At 35.9% G+C, this 22,641-nt stretch overlaps 1 protein-coding gene across 1 annotated transcript; it reads right to left on the bottom strand.

The window, feature by feature from the left end:
* Nucleotides 1-18,094: 18,094 nt before the first annotated feature.
* LOC129254066 (tubulin beta chain) lies at nt 18,095-22,641 on the bottom strand. The gene is made up of 3 exons (XM_054892521.2): nt 22,157-22,641; nt 20,772-21,107; nt 18,095-19,446 (listed from the first exon to the last, which is right to left on the bottom strand). Exons 1-3 carry the CDS (start codon nt 22,211-22,213, stop codon nt 18,499-18,501), a joined length of 1,341 nt encoding a protein of 446 aa, XP_054748496.1. The 5' UTR covers nt 22,214-22,641; the 3' UTR covers nt 18,095-18,498.

The raw sequence follows: 22,641 nt of genomic DNA, 5'->3' as shown, positions 1-22,641 counted from the left end.
AGCTTGGCTGCCTTTGGGGTAAAGTGGCTTTGGATAGGCCTACCCCACAATTTCAAAGGGCATCAAGGCCATTCTAAAGGGCAGCTAATTCTGGTTTTTTTTTTTTAAAGCACCAAGGCCACTTTTTCGAGAAAAAAAAAATATACAGCGCAACCTACCGGCACTAAATTCGTAATCAGAATCGGAATACGTATATCTACATATATAAATATGGATCTACATCAGGGAAAAACTTCTTTTAGGGGCTCCGAAATCAATTTTTTTGAAATTTCGGGGGCTCCACTTTTCGGGGCTACCTTTCCACTTTTTGAAATAATGAATTGTTTCATGAACATAATAGCAAATTATTATACATTGGGAGAAAAGGGCATGGCAGCGAAAAGCAAAAGAGCATAATCTTTTATAAAAATGAAGGGGCACCTGCATGGCCAAAAGGAAAAGTGCCGTAAATGTATGGCCGTGAAAGTATAACCCTCCTGGGGGCATCACGGCCAAGCAAAAGGCATCGACGGCCATGGTTTGATTGATTGATTTGATTTATTTTATTTCCACATTTCTAAACAAAAAACAAAGAATATACAAGTATAACATTTTTTTTCAATATTACATAATAAGCAAATATTTTTTTTAACATAATGAATAATGCACATAAATCATTTTAAAATATCAACTGTACTGTGAAATTATATATCTATATACATTTTCTTTAATTACTGAACATATATATAGAAATGTGGGAGACCTCCATCTTAAGCTTGGAGCTTGAAAGCGATGGAGGCCTCGAAAGGAAAGGGGATAGAAAACCAGACTGTATAGTGCAATAAAAGAGACTATCTTTTATTGCACAAAATAATAGGAATTTATCAAAAGTGGATAGAGAAGAGAAATTTGATTGAGATAAGATTAATAACGTTGATAAAAGTGAAAGTGCAAGTGCAGGTGTGCGAGTGTGCATGTGCAAGGGGGGGGGGTTATCAGTTCTTTGGGTACACAGAAAGATTTTAGCAATTATAGCTTGACAGCGTATTTTTTTTCAGAACAGCTTTGAATGAATAAAGTGATGTGCATAGCTTAATGTCATGTGATAAATCATTCCACAAATCCGCACCGTAATGTCTAATTGATTTGTGTGTTATTATTAGTTTTGGATTTGTTAAATGAAAGTTTGTGGAGTTTCGTGTTGGATAAGAATGGATGGTGTTGTTCAGGGTGAACATATTTCGAAAGGAAGGGGGAAGTAATCCCTTTTTGTATTTGAACATGAATATAGCAGCATGAAATGTATTTATATCTGAAATTTTTAATGTTTTTAATTTAAAAAATAAAGGATTGGATCTAGCAAGATATTGTGATCCTGTGCAAATACGGACTGCTCTTTTTTGTAATAAGAAAATCGGATTAAGTTTCGTTTTACCACAATTACCCCAAACTATATTACAATATGATATGTGAGGAAGCACCAAAACATTATAAAGTAAAAAGAGAGTTTTTTCAGGTAATATGTATTTTAATTTGGAAATTATTCCAACACCTTTGGACACGGAAGTTGTGACTTGGCTTAAATGATTATTCCAGGATAAATTTTCATCAATAGTTACCCCTAGAAACTTTGAATGTTGTTTTTGCTGTAGAGATACGTTATCAATATTTATCGCTATTGTATTGTTAACAGTATGTGTATTGTAATGCTTAAAGTGCATAAAATGTGTTTTGTTTATATTTAAGGATAATTTGTTGCATTTGAACCAAGTAGATACTTTACATAATTCAACATTTAAAGTAGATATTACAGTTTCTAGTTCTGTGTGAGCATAAAAAATATTAGTATCATCTGCAAAGAGGATAAACGATAATAAGGCCGAAGTATTTGATATATCATTGACATATAATAGGAAGAGGAGCGGCCCCAAAATTGACCCCTGAGGCACACCGCATTCGAAAGTTTTAAAGGTTGAATCTATTCCATTAAATGTAACATATTGTTGTCTGTTTGATAAATAATTTTCTAACCATCTGTGTGCATTTCCACGTATTCCGTATAAATGTAGTTTGTGAAGTAATATTTTGTGATTAAGTGTATCAAAAGCTTTGCTTAGGTCCAAAAATATTCCAATAACATGTTCTTTATCAGCCATCGCTTTAGTAATTTTGTCGTAAATATTTACTAGCGCTAAATCTGTAGAGTGATTTTTCCTAAAACCATATTGATTTTGATTCAATAAATTATGCAAGTTTAAAAAATTGTACAATCGTGTGTATATTATTTTTTCTAAGATTTTGGATATACTACAAAGTATAGAAATTGGGCGGTAATTACTTATTTCATGAGGATCATCTTTTTTGTAGATCGGGGTAACTTTTGCAATTTTGAGTAGGTTCGGACAAACACCTGATGATATAGATTGATTAAAAATATAAGTTAAAGGATCAACAATAGCATGAATAATTTCTTTAAGCATAGATGTACTTATCCTATCATGTCCTTGTGACTTACTAGAGTTTAAGGATTTCGTAATGTTAATGAGTTCAGTGGGGTTGGTAGGATTGAGAAAAATAGAATTTTCGAATGGCGTTGAAATAAAATCAGTAAAATGTGCATTGTTGCAACTACCTATCTTATTTGCTAGTTGGGGGCCGATGTTACTAAAACAAGAATTGAATTGTGAAGCATAAGTGGAATTATCTGCGATTTTATCACCGTTTAAAGTTAGTCCATCTTTAGGTAATTCAGTTGTCTTTTTTCCGATAATCTCATTTATAACCCGCCATGTCGCCTTTGAATTAGCGCTAACTTTAGTTAATTTGTCTGAGTAATACATCTTGCGAGATAATCTTATTAAATTTGTAAGTTTGTTCCGATATTTCCTATATTTTTGCACGTTTATGGGTGATGGTTTCTTTAAATGTAATTTGTAAAGACTGTTTCGAGTATGTATTGATTTTAGAATCCCTTTTGTGATCCACGGGTTTTTGGCCTCCCGGGAATTTTGACGCTTCCTCACAAGTGGAAAATTTTTATCGTAATAAAATTGTAATTTATTGTTAAATTTCTCATAAGCAATATGCACATTATTTTCATTGTAAATATCACTCCAATTTTCTTCAAAAAGGTCCCGTTTGAAAGATTCAATTTTTCTGGGAGTTTCTAATCTATAGCGGGGAGGTATTGTTGATTTATTTTTAGATGAATTGGTTTCGGATATCGTGAATATTGGCAAATGGTCTGATACTTCTGAATAAAGTAAACCGCCGATGATTGTTTCATTATGAATATTAGAAAAAATGTTATCTATTAAAGTCGCAGAAGCTGCAGTTATTCTTGTGGGTTTATTTATATGTGAGGAAAAAGCATAAGAATTAGTTAATTGAAGAAATCTTTCGGTATTATAATTATTTATATTCAGAAAATTTGTATTAAAATCACCCATGAAATAAATATGTTTATTCTCTGTAGAAAGTTTATCAAGACATTGCTCCAGATTTTGATAAAATATGTCAAATTCAACATTGGGAGGTTTGTATATTAAGCCAATAATAATATTTTTACTCTTAGGTATGTTAATCTCAATAAACAATGTTTCAGTTCGCTCAAATATTATGTCATTTCGAGTACGGAATTTCAAATTGTCGGAAACGTAAAAGGCAACACCACCCCCTCTCCTTCCTACACGGTCAGCTCTAATCAAAGAATAATTTGGTAAGTTAAATAATGGAGGAGATATCCGTCTATTAATTCGAGCCCTAATAACCAGGAAACGATCAGAAAATAGGCATTTTCAACTGACGTGACTGGAGAGGAGGGAAAGAAAGATCACTAGATGTGACCGCAGTATATAATACAGTGCGTCCCAGAAAAAAAAACACGAAACCGAGAAATTAACCAAAATAAATAAACGACATTACCGGTATCATCACGGGCGTCACTCCGAACTTGAGCCTTGGGGGAGGGGGCACATCTTTCGGCTTCTTTAGTTGTAACTCATACCCTCTGTACTGAGTCTCTGCCTCTCCCCCTGATCCTTCTCTCTCTCAGCTCGTCCCTTCTCTCTCCATTTTTTATGCTCGTTTATGTTGATTAGTTTCATTGCATTGTGACCAATAATCATGGGTGGAAATCCCAGGGGGACAGGGAGGATGCGTCCCCCTACCCAAAATAGTGGGGGGAACACAATATCAAATACCCTCCTGTTTTTGGTCTTTTATAAGATGGAAAGAAATACTTCATTCAAAATCGAAATAAAACATGTATTTTGGTCGAGATGACCTTACTTTTTGGGTGATAACCTTTTTTTTCTTGCCTGTCAAATTTTCCATCCTCTGTTCCCCCTACCAATAATTAGTGTCTATATTTTTATTACGAAATATGGAAAATAATATGGTCGGATAATATGGAGTGTGGATGATGATCATCAACGAACGGACCTAGCTTTTTTTTTTTCAAAGAGGGGTTCGACAGAGAAATTTGACAAGCAAAAAAAAAAGGAGAAGAAGGTTTAATGAAGGTCATTTTGTATACCAAAATCTTTTTAGACAGACAATAAAAAAATGAAGTCCATTTTATCGAGAAAAAATTGAAAAACACAATAAAGGGGTTGGCTGAAAATGTAAGTCATTACTCTTTTTTTTTTACTTTGCAGCCCAAGGGGGGGGGGGGTCAAACACCTTAAACTTCCTGTAGATCCGCTACTAATCGTAATGACCCGATCGATTTTTTTTTTCCTGGAAATTTTCTTATGTTCATTGTTATTATGAGATTATTCCTTTCCGAAACTGTTAGAAACAGATGATGGCGGAAGAAAACAAAATTCCAGGATGAAATATAGAATAAAGTGTGTTCATGTTTTTATGTTTTTAAAAAGGATATTTTTTTTCTTCAAAATTTACCACTCCCTTCGACCAAGCACATATACTACCCGTTTGAACAACACATCATCTCAGTTATTCTTTATTTTGATTTGTGATGCCAAAATAAGTGGAGAAGATACAAAATAAATGAGAATTGAAATATAAAGAGAAAATTAAAGGGAAAGATAACAAGAGTCCTTAAAATTACCTGTTGATACTTGGATGTGGAAATAAAATAAAATTACTTTAACGTGATTTAAGAGAAAGATTACCCTAAAGAAAAGTTTGTTGTAAAAATACAATATATAAATAAATTGAAACACTGAAGAAGGTTTGAGGACAATCCATCGAACATTAAGAAAGTTTTTATAATTTGATTTTTTTTAATTGTGACGTCGATACGAGCAGCTGTGCCATTAGTATTGCTAAGTAATATAAAATGCATACAGATTTCAATTGCTCTAGTTCATGACGACTGTTCATCAAGGAGCGGATGTGAAATGATTTGTCTGTTTATTTAAGGTACAATCATTGATTGATTGATAAATGTTACTTCTCACAATAAAAAAACAATGCAAAATATGTAATTCAAATAATAAAAATAATTGAATCCGGCTATAATAAAATATAATAGAGGATGGATATTATTGACAACCGATTTACGAGGGACTTCAAAGTGAAAATTGTAAGTGGAAGTGCACATTGGGGGAGATTGGAGCCTAACTTTGTAGGATCCAATGTTCCCCCGTAGTTGCCTCTCGGTACGGGATAGGATAATCGAATTCCTAATTCCATCAGAAGTTTTTGCGGTTTCATTTTTTTTTGGGGGGGGGGGTGGGGTCGAGTATTACAGGCCGTCTTTTGTTTGGGATGAATTAAATAGCGACTCTGATACATAAAATGAATATTCCAATCATTTTAATACCATTTTATTCCCATCGTTAATTGCCAATCTAGAATCCACACGAAAATGTATGGTTTCAAATACTTTGTAGTATGTAATAATTAATGTAGATTTAATAATTGATTAATTATTTCAAAAAATATATTTTTTAATTCTTTATTTGTAATTAAAGACGCAATAAGACATTTTATTCATTTTAAAAACCTCTATATGTTTAACAAAATTGATCGAGGATTGGGATCCGACAGGAATTTCATGGCACCGAATTTCATGAGCGACTTTTTTAGGTAACGTACGGTACCCAAGTAGAGGCCTATTCGTGTATTTTTCAACAAAACAGCTCTCAAAATGGTAGCCCCGTGGAGACAAGTTGGAATGACGTGAGTAGATTTAATTGAAATGATGTAAAAGTGTTCATGTTGCCTGTTTTTTAAATTTTTTTCTGAGTGTGAGTGAGACTTGAGTTCGCTGTCTTTCTTGAGCATGTTCAAACTTCAATGTCGTTGCCGTTGACTGCACTCGATGGTAGGGGTGAGGCACGGCGATGGCGCAGTGCACATGCCTCATTGCCTGGCAGTGGCATGCATGGCACGGCGCGGCCGCGGCTGATCGTTCGGAACATGTTCCAAGAGTGACACTAGCCAGGCGGCTTCTTGAGAGTAAAAATCATTTACTAACGTAGGCTTACTCTAAACGAAGCCAGGGAGTCCTTCCTATTCATCTGCGTGTACCGCAAAAAACCCTGAAACTTTCGCCCCCGAGATTTCTACTTTCCTTCTAGTTCTAACACTACAGTAGAGGCGCACGGCCAATATTGGAGACTATCTCCAATGTGGGAGATTATCTCCAATATCAGAGACTTTTGTTTTGTAAAGAATTTTGGTATCCAATTTTAGAGACAGTCTCCAGTTTTGGAGTCCAATTTCCTTTGATTACATTTGCTGCAAAAGGATTACCTTGGCGGCAAATAAAAATGTGATAAGCAGATTCCTCATTAAAAATTACCCCTTTTCACCGTCTACTTAAAAAATTCACCGTCTACTTTTGTTTTGATAAGGATTTTTGTTGTCAATCACACACAAAACAAATGGGCTTCTGACCTCAGTGAGACAAAATTTTGGGTGGAAAAAATCATGCTTTTGTTGGTGTTGTTTCTTTTGTCCTTTTGCAAAGCAAGTCTCCAATGTGGGAGATTGTCTCCCCTATTGGAGAGAGTCTCCCATATTGGCCGTGCGCCTCTACTGTCTAAAAGATCTAGCTCTAAATCATGTACATGGGATAAAACTTCATTTCCGACATTTCTACGCTCTCGTTGTTATTTTTAAACAAGAATTCATTAAAAAAATGAAAAAATATTGTGAAAAGACGGAAGAGACTTGCCCGATGTTTACGCCGCCATCTTGTTTCTAATTGTACTTCCCCAATGTTACGCTACGCTCGCGTCCGTAACGTTGGGGGAGTACGCTTGGCACACTTTGCGTGCATTTACCGCCCCCTCCAAAATGAAATCCTGGCTACGCGGTTGTGGCGAGACCAACGACCTACGACGTGAAATATTTATGGAACGCTGGAGAGCCTATACGCATGCGCGCTGATGCGTTGGCATCGTTCGAACAGTCTAGTCTCACAACGTTGACATCGTTGGCTCGTTGGATCATGTTCAGTCTCATCGTTGGGAGCATGTGCAAAATCTCAGTCACAATTAGCCTAACGATGGCATCGTTGGCTCGTTGGGATCGAGCATGTTCAATTTCAAATCGTTGATCATGTAATGGCAAGATCGAGTTCCACTTATTAGGGAGGACAACGAGCATCCTGGAACCCGCGACACTGCCTGCGAGGAAGCCGCAGCTCGCAAATGGTCCCAATGTCAAAGTATCTTTGCCAATGTTGATGCAAAATGAAAACACGATAAATACAATAAAAAATCTTTTAAAAATATAAATCTTAACATCTTCAAGATAAAAACAACACTCATACTCACAAATACTATACTTGTCCCTACTATTATCGTTCGTTATCTAAAAACTGGCCGATGCCGAAGATTTCAGTGGATTTTGTACCCAATTCCTCCCGAGTTTTCTCTCTAAACGCACGGCGAGACCAATGCGGAAGTGACCGTGTTTTTCCACATTTTGATCATTAAATTGCTTGGGATTGGCAACTGGTAAGTCTATGAAAAATGTGGGCTAACTTCAGCGAAAGAACTTTTGATAGAGATTCTGACGTCAAAAGTACATAGGCCCCGCCCCCTCAATCCAGAAATAATGATGAAAAAACTAAAAAAAAATATGATCCCGTGCATTTTTTGAGCTGCACATTATATGGTCGTTAGAAAATCGTATTCTAGTGTTATTCCTGTTGGTTTCATGCCAATACCTATCAGGGTTTTGGATTCCCAAGCAAAAAACTAAAAATGACGTCATCCAGTGCTGTTGAATATTCACGTTTCCGACGATCTTTTCGATCACGTGGTTACGATTCCTCATGAATATTGATGATCGGTAGCGTGGCGCGACGCTTGACTTTTACGTCTAGTCTAAAAAACAGTCCTTTTTTTGAAAATATTAAGAGAAATACAGTCGCTGCCATGTAAAGTGAGGAAAATCAATCGAATGAAAAAAAATAAAAGACTGGATATTAGTCTAAATTATTTATGAATGGAATTTTCCACAACTTGAATGGAAAGACCGCATGCGAGAGATCAAATGGCACATGTTCGACCCCAAGCCTGTCAAGAGACCCAGGGAATTCCCCTGATTGACGCAGAAATTCAAAGCTTGATCGATGGGCTTCAACATTCTATTTGAAGAAATAAAATTCAGAGAGGATGAGAGAGCGTGAGAGAGATAGGGGGGGGGGGGGGAATATCTGGGATTAAATTGCTGATAATACAATGAAACTGTTATTTAAACTAAAAAGTTATTTTTATAATTTAGCTCTAAAAAAAAATAGATATAATTGTTATTTGTTTAGACCTGTTTTTATTACTTTTTCTACTTGCCTTTATCAAAGATTTTCCACTGTTGCTTTTACTCTGCTTGACTCATTTTTTTTATTTTATTTTCTATTTTTTTTTTTTTGGGGGGGGGGTGTAAATAGTTACCTAGAGGTATGCAAATCTTGGCGTATCCTCTGTTATAAACTTGCACCAGCTCCACCACTCCACCTGTGCAGCTTCCTCGTTGGAGTAAAATAATAAATATATGTCTTCGTTGAGACAAAAACTGCTGCATTTGATATGATAAACAAAACAATATGCCTTTAATGTCATAAAGACATTGATATCTTTGCAATACGCCACAGCAGGCATTGTTGCACGTGTTGCACTGCACCGTATCGTATTTGATTTGATGAATGAAATGAAAATAAGAACGGGTTTCATGACATGAACCAAAGGGCACAGAGTAACTTGAACTTGTAAATGGGGAAATTCCACTCAAACATAAAAGAGTATTCTAAGCATAAAACTGAAATAATTGATATGTTTGATACAGTGCTATATTGTTCTGGATGTTTATGATTTAGAGGTAAAATTAATGTTTATGATATAGAGGTAAATTATGTTTGTTTCTACTGATACTTTTACCGATGTGTTCAAGTCACCCCCATTAATAAATGAACTTTCAAACTTTAACGATGAAAACAAGACCCAACTCGTCTGGCATTTCTCATCATGGATCTCCGCAACTTAGACAGAAGAGCGCAAATTTGTTCAGTTTTTTTTAATTTTCCCGTAAAAGGAGCACTCATCACAAGTTCTATTTATTATATTAGTTTGATCAGTACATTTTCCAGGATACATAACATTAATTATTTGCATGATTCGTTTCAAGAAGTTCATTTTTTCATTTTTTTTCAAAATTTCGACGTGATAATACATTTAATCAATGGCCAAGGACCTGGATTGGAAGAAGTTACCGGCACGTGCCAAGTTTTTAAGTTTTACTAGCTCTAGGTGAGTACTAACAAAAATTGTACAGTGGGAATTGGAAGCAAGTTTCAGAACATGTTGCTGATGAAATAAAAATGAGGTATAATGAGGCTAATCAGTATTATAAATATTATGTAAAAAATAAAAGTAAACTAGATTCATTTATTTTTAATGGCTGTTACGTTTAAAAAAGGGGGAAAAAAATATTTATAATTACTAAAAATAATATCCTAAAATTGGCAACGGCATGTCATGACTGTGGCTAAGGCCGGTCGTCTAGTACCGTATATGCAGTGCATCAGTACCGGGTGCGCTGGCCGTGGCATGTCCGTGGCTACGTTCGGAGTTCTGACGGAGAAGAAAAGATGGAAATAACTTCCACCAAAAACATGATCTAGAAGTCGGATATGTCAAATGATCATCATTTTATAGGTATGAAATATGAATCATCGTTTATTTTTAAAGTAAATCGTAAATTTCTATTTATGGGGAGAGTTTTACTTTTTAGAATGCATTTTTCGTAAATAACGTCTCGTGCACAAGCTACCACAGACTACGAGCCGGGCTGCAGCGGCAAATTTAAAATTGAATATTAATTCAAGGAGGTCGTTCGAAACTAGCTATTCATCGACCATTTTACGTGACAACTAGCTTCGGGGAACTTACGGGGCTGAATCGGTTATCGCTGTCCGTTTCTGGTCTCACAAAGGCCATAGTTTGACACTTAATATCTTCACTTTTTGGAAACCTTTGGAACTGGGAGTTGGTATGTTTGCTTTGATTTTGTTTTCTCTTTCATGTCATTGTAAATAAAAATGTGAAGACGTTCAAATAAAAATTCTAGGATTTCAATTTGATATCCCTACACTTATGCACCCCCACTAAAATTGAAAATAAAAAAATATGAAGGTTCACAATAGTATATATAGCCCTAATATAGAACATATATGATGGGGGAGTGGAAATACATACCAAATATCAATATGGCTTTATTCCGTCAAATTTCGAGCAGGATCTAGTGCGTGTAATTGTCCATAGACATCGGTTTATTTAGTCGTTAAAGTGTCTGGGAGCATTTTCAATTTAAAATACTTCATTATGTAATGTCTTGTTCTGGACCGTAAAGAGTCTTGTTCTAATTACGTAATATCTCGTTCTGAACAACAAAAAAGAGTCTCGTTCTAATTATGTAATGTCTCGTGTAGATCCCTCGATCCATTCGTCTACACATACAATAGGCTTGGCCCTTGAACCGCCTCATTATGACGTACATGTACGTAGCTTCGATAAACGATGTGACAAAATGCCGTTTTGAAGAACAAATTATAGATGAAAATTATTATTTAACAAATAATAAAATTGAAACTTGATAATAAATATCATAATTATTATTACAATAAGGATTATTTATAATCAAGTTTTAAATTTTATTATTTTATTATCTATAAATTGTTCTTCAAAAGGGTCAAGCCTATTGTAAGTGCGGTGTATACGAATGGATCGAGGGATCTACACGAGATCGGTGCTGTAAATTTCACTAAAATTCAATAACAAAATTTTGTTTGCAATATTTTGTGAAAACAGTTTTGAATATATATGCAATAAGTAGGCTGATGATGTCATGTCCCCACTTTCCTTTTCTTATATCGCATGAAATGAGTGACTCAAATCATAATTATTTCATGTTTTCATATGCACATGTGTGGATGATCTGTCTCCCTCAAGTGCAACAAAATTTGTTGCAGCAATGATTATCTCCCAGTTACACAAAGAATTAGTGGTCAATCCTAATTTTTTGTATTTGGAGAAATTCGAATAAATATATTACATATATATACAAAAGAATATAAAGTGGGGATCATCAGCCTGTTCATTGCACATTCATGAAGATATGCATTGGAACTGTTTCAACAAAATAATGCAGTTCTTTACAATGTCATAACTTTGTTATTTCTTGTCCAAATTTAATGAAAATTCTAGTGTTTTTGTTTGTCTGATTTTATTTTATCTGTTTGAATCATATAATTTTCAGCCTGGAGTACCCCTTTAATTTCCTTCATATAGATTTATTTTTAGTTTGTTGATTTTTTGTTAAGGTATAATTTGTCATTTTTTTATTAGCTTTGTGTATCATATGTCTTTTTTAAAAAATAGCAGAAGAATAATGATTTTACCCTCAAAATTCATCCAGCAGGCCAAGTTTCAATGATTGAGTTGGTGCACATTGACTTGAAAATGTTTTTATCTCCTTGTTCCAGTTACATCCAGTACTCCTCAATCGCTGCAAGGCTGATTAGGAGAGCGCTGCGACCAGAACTTAGGGTAGAAGCTCTAAAGACAGAGGAATCAGGAGCGAAAGTCACAAAGTGGGAAGGCGGTAAACCAGCTTCCAGTAAGTCGCTAAATTCATCATGTTTTCATCTTTTTGCCAAAGTGGACTATCACTATTGTCATTGGGAATTGATTGTTAGGGTAACCCATCCCTTTTTAGCAGTGATAATCTGATAATTGCATGTACTGTTGTGTTATCTTTTTAATATGACATTGAAAAGGACGAAGATTAGGAAAAGTATGGCTGCTAAATTACAGGATATTTTCTGCAAAGATTCATTTGTATCCATACGATGTCCATCCGAGCTGTGTGTTGATAAGTATTCATCATAAGATGAACTTGCAATATCATTGAAATCACATTATCAACTTCAAGCGAAATGAGATAGCAATGGATTTGATATTGTGTTCATGGTTTATGAAGCAGTGGCATGAATAACATGTTTTGTATGAGCTGGGTGTTTATATCATTTGCTGACATTTTTATTGTATCATGTGAAATTACCTTTAAAAGAAATGATGATAAGGTAGCTATCCACTTTTTTCCTTCATAAATTTGGTACTAAACATTGTATGAGGAGTCTGACAGTGGAGCATATTTATTGATTTTATTTAATTTTGTATGATAAAGTAAAATTTGGACAAGGATTTTATAAAGGAAGTTAAGGGTCAAAAAGGGAATTATGGATATTGGGACATCTGGTATTAGTTTCTATATAACTGATTTGAATGAAGTATTTTATTGTTTTGGATTTCCATGTATTTATTCAACTCAAAAAGTTTGACACTGAGTTTGGGTTCTTTACCAAAAGAGATGTCTTATTTATCACAGTTTTCCCAACATATGCATTATACCTGCACATTTATTTTGATTTTACACAGTTTTTTCAAATGACCACACAACAGTAAATCATGAAATACGTGAGTCCATTAACATTCCAAACATTCACGTTTATCTTTTTTTTTCCAATGTCTTTTTCTACATTCGCAGAGGAATCTGCTGTATGATGTCTTCTCCTTAGATTCTTCCCATCTTATATCATCAAGCTGAAGAAATATCAACAACCTCACATGCAAATACCAGACTACCTAGTAAAACAACATAACCATTGTCTACTGATCTGCTAATAAAGAAACTGTAAGATTCATGGATGTCTGTGGCCCCATGGAATGCATCAGAAAGACACGATGACCAAAGGAATTTACCTAACATTGTATCAAAGATGATGACAGAGTGGCCTAGGATATATATCATAAAAGACCAAATCAATCGTACAATTTCAAAGCATAAATGTAAGTCTATTGAAATAAGAGTGTAAAAAGAAAATAGAAAAATTTTAATTATTGATTGAATCTCTCTATGGTACATGTCTCAGATCTTCATTTTTATCTGTGAGGGAGGGAGGGGTCATGGCATGCTGTCTTTTCTACCGTGGCAATACAGTGAAATACCTATAGCCTTGTGAATCATATCGATGCATTTATGGCAGTCCCTGTTTCTGAAAACACTTGATATTTGATGAAAATCATATCTGCCTATTCAGTTTTGGTAATAGCTGTGACTATTAGTGTTTTCATTTTATTTAATAGGGTAAAAAAGTTTTCTGTTTATAATTGATTATTTGCAGTGCAAAGTTTGATGTTTTTAAATATGGTCTTAATGATGCAACCATTGGCTCTTTATCCAATCATAGTGCTTTGGTGTCTATTTTCAGAGAACCTCTGCCATAGTATATTCAGTTTCAACTTTCAGCTTGGTGATAAAGGAACCCATTTTTGCCATATATTTAGCATGATATAAATGTAGGATTGAATCCATGTATAAAAGTATTTCAGAGACCTATTCTACATCTTGTGTATCAATCCCACATTTTGCAATGATGTAATAAAATGATTTGAATTACCTGGTATTAATTTGTTTAACTTTGTTTACTTTTCCCCACTTTTAATTTGTTAAAGAAAATACCAGTGATGGAGTTAGGGCCAGCATTGCTGAATCATAATGATGAAGGGAAAACAAATTCTTTTAGATTTGGCTAATAAAATGCAGCTTAAACTCCATCTCTTGTTGGTACGCCGAACACCCAAATAGCAGGTATTCTCTAAAAATCCTGAAATGACAAGGCTTGGTAATGTATAAGTACACACCGGCAAATGATATCTCCATTAAGGAAATTTTGTCATTTTATTGTCTCTCCTGCATAGCAGAGCGAAACTATAGGCGCCGCTTTTCCGATGGCGGCGGCTTCAACATTGAAATCTAAACCAAGGTTAAGTTTCTGAAATGTCATCATAACTTGGAAAATAAGTGGACATATATAGTTCATGAAACATGGACTTAAGAGTAATCAAGTATAACTAATCTAAACCAAGGTTAAGTTTCTGAAATGTCATCATAACTTGGAAAATAAGTGGACATATATAGTTCATGAAACATGGACTTAAGAGTAATCAAGTATAACTGAACGTCCTGCCTGAGTTTTTTAGGTGACATGACCAAGATCAACAGTCAAGTCGATAAACTTAGACCATGTTGTGGGAATCAATATTGAAATCTTAACCAAGGTTAAGTTTTTGACATTTTATAACTTATAAAGTATATGGACCTAGTTCATGAAACTTAGACATAAAGGTAATGGTACATGTATATCACTGAAGATCCTGCCTGAGTTTCAGGTCACATTACCAAGGTCAATCACTTAGGGTCAACAAACTTTGGGGGTTTTGGGGAATTGTCATTACTTTAAAGGTTTATGGATCTAGTTCATGAAACTTGGACATAGAGCAAACATGTATCCCTGATCTTGTGAGTGTTTCAGGTCACATGACCAAGATCAAAGGCCATTTAAGGTCAATTACCTTTGGCGGTATTGAGGGTATTTTATTGATTTGGCATCATAACTTCGAAAGTTTATGGATCTAGTTCATGAAACCTAGACATAAGGGTAATCAAGTATGAATGATTGTTTTGCACATGCCTTACAATCTTAGGTCACATGATCATGGTCAAAAGTCATGTTCAGTCAATGGACATAGTATTCTCTTATATGAATGTCTTGTTTTGTGAATAATTATTCAATAGCTGTTCTCAAAGTCAACACTGCTGCTATATTGAATTGCATAATGCAGGTGAGACTGCCAGAGGCGTTCCATTTGTTTTGTAAATTTCCACAATTATTTTGACACCTTCATGGGAGAAAGAAGAGCGGGGGGGGGGGGGGGAGTGAGGGGGATTTAGTGATTTAAGGGTTTTTATTCTTGAAGGAAAAGATATTTGGGAAGGAGATACACATGTATATGGATATTGAAAAGGGGTGGGAATGGGTGAAGAAAGAGAGGGTGAGAAAGGAGAAAGACGTCCATTTTGTGTGAAATTGCTGGAGAGAAAAAAAAAGTGAAACATCATTAACATTTCTGCTTGTACAACTTAAGTTACATTGATAAATACTAGGGACCCAGAGTTCCTTTACAATCGGGGGTTAGGGGAGAGTGGGGTAATTGAGGCCCCGGGGAAATATGGCTCCCAGTCAGTTTTCATTTGCATATGAATGAGAAGTAAACATTGTACTGTTATTCTGTAAAATACTGTTAACATTCTACTGCTGTTCGATGGGGCAAATGAGACCCCCTGACAACAATGTTTACTACTAGTTAATATGCAAATGACATTGATTAGTTCTCATCTTTCTATTGGGAAACGTAGGTCTACTGTAGACCTAGTATTAAGGCCACCGCACACCTTACGACTGTTCGCGATCCAATTTTGGAACAAATCGCATTTTGCTCAATTTCTGAAAATGTGAATGGAACATATCATTTTATTTGAGGTTAACATTAATTGAAAGAATACTAGTATAACCGTTTTGAAAGATTGCAAGCCTTTATTTTGGAGTAAAAGCCAAATTAGTTTCAAATCGTAGCCAATCGTACGACTGCTATGACGTCATTACGACTAGATATTAAATTTGCTCTTATTCTAAGAAGGATGATAGCATAGTCACAGATTTGAACATAGTTATTCGTACGATGATTTCGAACATTAAACATTAAGATATTTCAAGTCTCAATATTAGCATCAAATAATGTGCGGTCGCCTTTAGACATCTAATCATGTGTCTACTGCTCTGCATTGAAATGATATGATTGGAATTATGAGAAAAGGGGACTTATTTACCCCGCTCTCCCCTACCCATCTGTCTCACTGAAATTAAGATAAATTTATCCTTGTGTAGCCTTGAAATTAAGATAAATTTATCCTCTTGTAGCTTTGAAATAAGGATAAATTTATCCTCATGTAGCCTTGAAGTTAAGATAAATTTATCCTCGTGCAGCTTTAAAATTAAGATAAATTTATCCTCATGTAGCCTTGAAATTAGGATAAATTTATCCTCGTGTAACCTTGAAATTAGGATAAATTCTTTTACTGATTTTGTGTGTGTGTGTTTTGAAACGGGTGAAATGACATTTCTTTTAAATTTTGAGTTTTTCATAGGGGTTCTGTCTTTTATTATGTGTACTGCGGATTGCTTGCTTAATTTCTCTGAGAGAACCTTTTCTGACAGAAAATTATTTGACAACATCATAATGTGAACTGTCTGAGAAATATATACAAATGTGCTAACTTCTTAAAGACAAAAACATATCAAGGAATGTCTAACTATAAGTAAAAAGACCGGATTGGAGAGGACATGTTTGGACAGAAGCAGCACCCCATTTGGTTAGTAATTAGAAAAAAAATGTAATAGTAATTATCTGTAGCTTCTAGGGTTTTCAGATTTAAGCAATCAATCGAATTTGAATGATCTATTATGATTTGAAAAAAACAAACAATACCTAATGATTGCTAATAATAAAGATGAGTGGGCTCGAAATTGGGATAAATGAAAACAAAATGAGATGGTAATTTCGGCTCTAAAATGCCAGATATAGTCAGTTTTGAGGGGTAAACATATATATTTTTTTTTCTAGGTTGCTCTAGCAATACCCAATAGCTTGCAATGAGAGATTTTTAATTACAATACCCATTTCTCTTTGCATGAAGCATATTGTTATAGCGCCCTCTTTATGCAGCATCCATCAGAACACTGTTGAATTGGGAGACAGGGGGTAGAGAAGATGACAATCAATAGTGGAATAGAATAGTGTGTGTGTGTGAGAGAGAAAGAGAGAATGGGTGATTTCAAGTCCGGTGTTGGCCTTGGTGTTGAAATTTTGATTGCTTCCCCTGGCTCCAAAACTTATTCATAGTTTGCAAAACTGATCCAGATCACATTATTAACACCTCAACAACTAGTGAGTTACTTTTCAGGACCATCTTCATTTTATGTTTGGCGTTATAATCGTGTAAAAAATGACCTAACACCAACACCGTACTTGAAATCACCCAATATCAAACTGTAACAGAGGGGGAGGGAGGGAGGGTAATCAAACCCTTGCCTTTGAGATTGAATCTTGTCTATTTCACCCTTTCTCTCTTTACAAGGCTCACTATCTTTCTATTTCTATCTCCATCTTTCTACTCTCCTGCTCCATCTCTTTCTACATTGATCTCTCTCCATCTATATTCTCCCCTCATACTCTTTCTTCCTCTCTCTCGTTTCCCCATCTCTATCTTCTTTCTTTACCTCTTCTCTTCATCTATTCCCCCTCATCTCTTCTTTCTCTCCACCTGTCCATTATTTTTTCAATCTCTCCTCTCACTCTTCACCTCTTTCTTTTTCCATCTCTCTCTCCATCTACCTTTTCCCCCTACTCCTCTTTATCTATACCTCCTTCAATTACTGATTTTTTGTTTGTCTAAGGAAAAGGAATCTTTAATAACATTTGGATAATAATTAAGACAAAGAAAAATTAAAAAGGACATAAGGCAAGTGGAGAAGGCAATTGATCACCAGACAAATTTAATCTCAAGCCATTAATGTCAGTCTTATTTTTTCACGATAAAATCTGAAGCCTCTCTATTGCATCAATTTTTAATTTCTGATGAATTAAAATTTACTGACATTCATGGCTTTGAGACAACTCTTGTACCCACACTCACAAAGACCAATTCAATAGATAACCAAATTCATATCAAATAGTATCTTCAGAACTTGAGCAGTTGTATTATTCAAGTCAAACATCAACATCTCTGATGAGTACAAACACTACCTGTACAATCATGATGTAAATAATATATGCACATTTATTTATTTGATATTTTCATCATAATATTTCAAGGATTTTTCCATCTTTCTTCCAAATGAGAGTCATAAGACATAACATTACCCCACAATGTTATTGTAAATTAATTCTTGAACACTCATGATCGAGTTGAATTTGAGTTTAGAAAGTTAAACTAAAGTAATGGAGTCTGACTGAAATGTAGCTGCAGATTCACTTTCCAAAACATTTTACAAAATGGACAATGAAAAGGATTAGAAAAACGGAATGTAGAAATGACTGACTATATAAAGTCTTTGGTCAGATTTGGTTTATTTCAGATTTAAGCAGCCTCCTCATCGCCTTCCTCCTCGTCAAACTCTCCCTCCTCCTCAGCGGTGGCATCCTGGTACTGTTGGTACTCAGAAACCAAGTCATTCATGTTGCTCTCAGCCTCAGTGAACTCCATCTCGTCCATACCCTCACCAGTGTACCAATGAAGGAAAGCCTTTCTCCTGAACATAGCGGTGAACTGCTCAGAGATACGCTTGAAGAGCTCCTGGATGGCAGTGCTGTTGCCGATGAAGGTGGCAGACATCTTCAGACCACGTGGTGGGATGTCACAGACAGCGGTCTTGACGTTGTTGGGGATCCATTCAACGAAGTAGCTGCTGTTCTTGTTCTGTACGTTGAGCATCTGTTCGTCGACCTCCTTCATGGACATACGGCCACGGAAGATGGCGGCAACGGTGAGGTAACGACCATGACGAGGATCACAGGCAGCCATCATGTTCTTGGCATCGAACATCTGTTGGGTGAGCTCTGGAACGGTCAAGGCACGGTATTGCTGGCTTCCACGGCTAGTGAGAGGAGCAAAGCCAGGCATGAAGAAGTGAAGACGTGGGAAGGGAACCATGTTGACAGCAAGTTTGCGGAGATCAGCGTTGAGTTGGCCAGGGAATCGGAGGCAGGTGGTGACACCACTCATGGTGGCAGAGACCAGATGGTTCAGATCTCCGTAAGTGGGTGTGGTCAGCTTGAGGGTACGGAAGCAGATATCGTAGAGGGCTTCATTGTCAATGCAATAGGTCTCGTCTGTGTTCTCAACCAACTGATGGACTGAGAGTGTGGCGTTGTATGGTTCAACAACAGTGTCTGATACTTTGGGTGATGGCACAACGCTGAATGTGTTCATGATGCGGTCTGGGTACTCTTCACGGATCTTGCTGATGAGGAGGGTTCCCATTCCAGAGCCAGTACCACCTCCAAGGGAATGTGTAAGCTGGAAGCCCTGTTAATGAAGAAAAAAGAAGAAAAAAGCCTACTTAGTTTGATCGTTCTCATTGACAAGTCTAGTTGACATACATGTAGGGTGTCTGGAGAAAAAATACATTTTTCTTAATTCAAGAAAATATCACATTTTCTTTGTGAATTTAAAGAGAAATAAACCTTTAGATTGACAGAAATGTAACATTTTAAAAAAAATCCAATTATTGGCTGCAAAAAAGAAGAATGTCAATTTTTAGCATTTCCCTGCCATAGACTGTGTAGTTAAGAAATGGACACACACAAATCCAAATTTTTAGCTTCCGAGAGCTGTTATAAATTCATTATTAATGCAAAAAACTTGTCCATAAAGTGTCTAATAGGATTTTTTATGCTCTTTCTGATGGTATGATTTCTTTACAGATTTGGAAACCAGATCACAATGAAAAATTGCGACAAAGTGAAAAAATTTGTGCAAAACAGAAATTTCATTTTTCCATAGAAAACGCATGGGGAAATGGCAATCTCAACACACACACAAATAAGGGTTTGCAATAGTATCTCTCAATCCTATTTCAAATAATCCTATAAACTTGTCCTTACCGTCAAAAGAAGCCCCTGAGTTTTCTCTTTCCATACATGCCAAACACAAGTTAATAATTAATTCAGATCACATTTTTATAGCAGCCTGAATTTCCAGAAAAAAATGTGCCCTATTTTCCCCTTAATCGGCCTGTTTTATGCTGACACTTTTCAGTGTGGCTTCAGACACCCTAATGCATGTTATACAAATAATGCATGCAGCCGAGTGCATTAGTGGAAATGCAGAGCACGCGAGGTTTCTTTAGATAGGCGTCGCACTGTGCACGAGCCGCTTGCGGCGAGTGCCCAGTGTGCTCCATCTGAAGAAACCGAGCTTTCTCTGCATTTACTTTTACGCACGACAGAGCAAGTGCATTATTTGTTTTATAAAATAGCAACACAGAAACAATTTTTAAAAAATTTACAGTACAGTTTTGTTGGACTTTACCGCACTGGTTTGCTCGAGCGTGCAATGTCAATTTTCGTTGCACACCTTTTGCACTACCGTGCAGTGCACAAAAAAAGTTGGATGTCATGTGACGCGTATTGACCAATCGCGATGCTTAAAATAATACAGCTATTTTATAAAATATAATAACCATCAAATGCTTTTAAATATGGATGATGTTAATAATGGATTATCAATAAATCCTTTTTTTCCCTTCAGCCCCCTCCCTCCCCATATCTCATACTTTGAATACATGAAATTACTTAAATTTATGTTAGGAATGAGAGCTTCAACTTTATAAGAATTTAAAGTATGCTTACCTGAAGACAATCACAGCTCTCGGCCTCCTTGCGAACAACATCAAGCACAGAGTCTACAAGCTCAGCACCTTCGGTGTAATGTCCCTTGGCCCAGTTGTTTCCAGCTCCACTCTGTCCAAAGACAAAGTTGTCTGGTCTGAAGATCTGTCCGAAAGGTCCAGAGCGGACGGAGTCCATGGTACCTGGCTCCAGATCGACGAGGACAGCACGTGGTACATATTTGCCTCCGGTAGCCTCATTGTAGTAGACGTTGATTCTCTCCAGCTGAAGATCAGAGTCTCCATGGTAGGTACCGGTAGGGTCGATGCCATGCTCATCTGAGATCACTTCCCAGAACTGTGTAAAAATTAAGATTGATGATTTGTTAGAAGTAGATCTATACATGTAACTTAGTCATAGTCATTAGAGTAGACCCTCGAAACCAACTTTGTTTTTTTAGTTCTAACTTGTTTAAGTTATACTATAGAGTGGGGGGGGGGGGGACCTAAACCTTTAGATCTTTATTTAATGTACCTACATCATTTATCTGCCTTACTATAGACAGCAACTCCAGAATTTAAGTCAATAAGTGAGTTGACGACCCCCCCCCAAATAAAAATCGAATAGGGGGCAAAAAAAAAAAAAAACAGAATAAAAACAAAGTCTAACTTTAAATAGGGCCTAGGCCTAGGTTCTAATCTTTAAAAAAAATGAAGTTGAAGGAAAATGGGAAGTAAAAGAAAAAAGGCATAATTAGCCGCCTGGGGAGCGTTTCATGAAAGGACTTATCAACGTTTTATCCCACAAGTCCCATTTTATCCGACAGTTACCATAGTAACACTAACACTACAGTAGGATGGGGGGTTGGGTGTCCGGACACCTAACAAAAATGAAAAATGAAGCCTTGCTTTTTTATCTCAAGAATAAGCCAAAATATAGCCAGGTTGAGTACCGGTAGTGCTTATCACCATCAATATTTGTTCTCTATAAAATTTTCTTACATTTTGTGTTAAAAAAATCAAAGACATTTGCTTCTAAACTTTTCAAAATTGAGAGTAAAAAAAGTCATGTGTCCGGACACCCAACCTGTCCGGACACACAACCACTGGGTACGGTATTCCTCTCAGCCAATCAACATCAGAGAAAGATGTCAGATCTGACAACTTGTCGGATGAAAATGTTGATGAAACACTCCCCAGGATCTAACTTCATTTGCAATTATCAATGATAATTGCAAAAACAGTTTTTTCCCCTAATGTTTAAACGTTATAAAGTCAAAGACTAACTTGTTAAACTGAAACTGAAACTGAAAGTTCAGCATGAGCCCGAGGCATTCTCTTTTTTTCCTGCCCTTGAAACTAACTTAGTATTCACTTAAAAAAAACAACATAATAATAATAAATTACCTTGGCACCGATCTGGTTACCGCACTGACCAGCCTGCATATGAACAATTTCACGCATGTTTGATTAGTTTGTTTCTGAGTAACGAAAAATGAAGAGAAGTTTTTCTACACGGAGTCTCTCTGTCCTGCTGGTGTGAGAAAGTAATGTTAGTTGCAAACAGTGCAACGCGTGCATTTATACGTACGCAGGTTGTATTTTGGCACCATAGTAACAAGCGGCATGCTTACGACGGATCACTCACTCGGTTGTCATGCAAGAAAAGGAACTTTGAGCTTGGGACTAATTGAGTCCCTCTCTTTTTTCTTTTTTTCTTTTTTCTTAGTCAATTTTATTTTGTTGTTTCGTTATTATTTCAGTAGAGGATTAATCGTTAAACGTGAAAAGGAACATTGAATAATCCACTGCAACTATAATTGTAATTCTAAAATAAAGGTTTGGGATCCCTTGTGTACGTGTATATGATTATGATCCGACCGCCGGTAGGT

This window comes from Lytechinus pictus, chromosome 2, assembly GCF_037042905.1.
Source record: "Lytechinus pictus isolate F3 Inbred chromosome 2, Lp3.0, whole genome shotgun sequence".
In the NCBI taxonomy this organism is placed as follows: domain Eukaryota; kingdom Metazoa; phylum Echinodermata; class Echinoidea; order Temnopleuroida; family Toxopneustidae; genus Lytechinus; species Lytechinus pictus.
The sequence above is the reverse complement of the archived record's forward strand: the minus strand, read 5'-3'. Positions and strand labels throughout refer to the sequence as shown.

Coding starts and splice junctions, on each gene's coding strand:
- LOC129254066 (XM_054892521.2), bottom strand. CDS start 22,213: ATGCGTGAAATTGTTCATATGCAGGCTGGTCAGTGCGGTAACCAGATC. Junction 21,108..22,156: donor GTAACCAGATCGGTGCCAAG/GTAATTTATTAT, acceptor ATTTTTACACAG/TTCTGGGAAGTGATCTCAGA. Junction 19,447..20,771: donor AGAGCTGTGATTGTCTTCAG/GTAAGCATACTT, acceptor CTTCATTAACAG/GGCTTCCAGCTTACACATTC.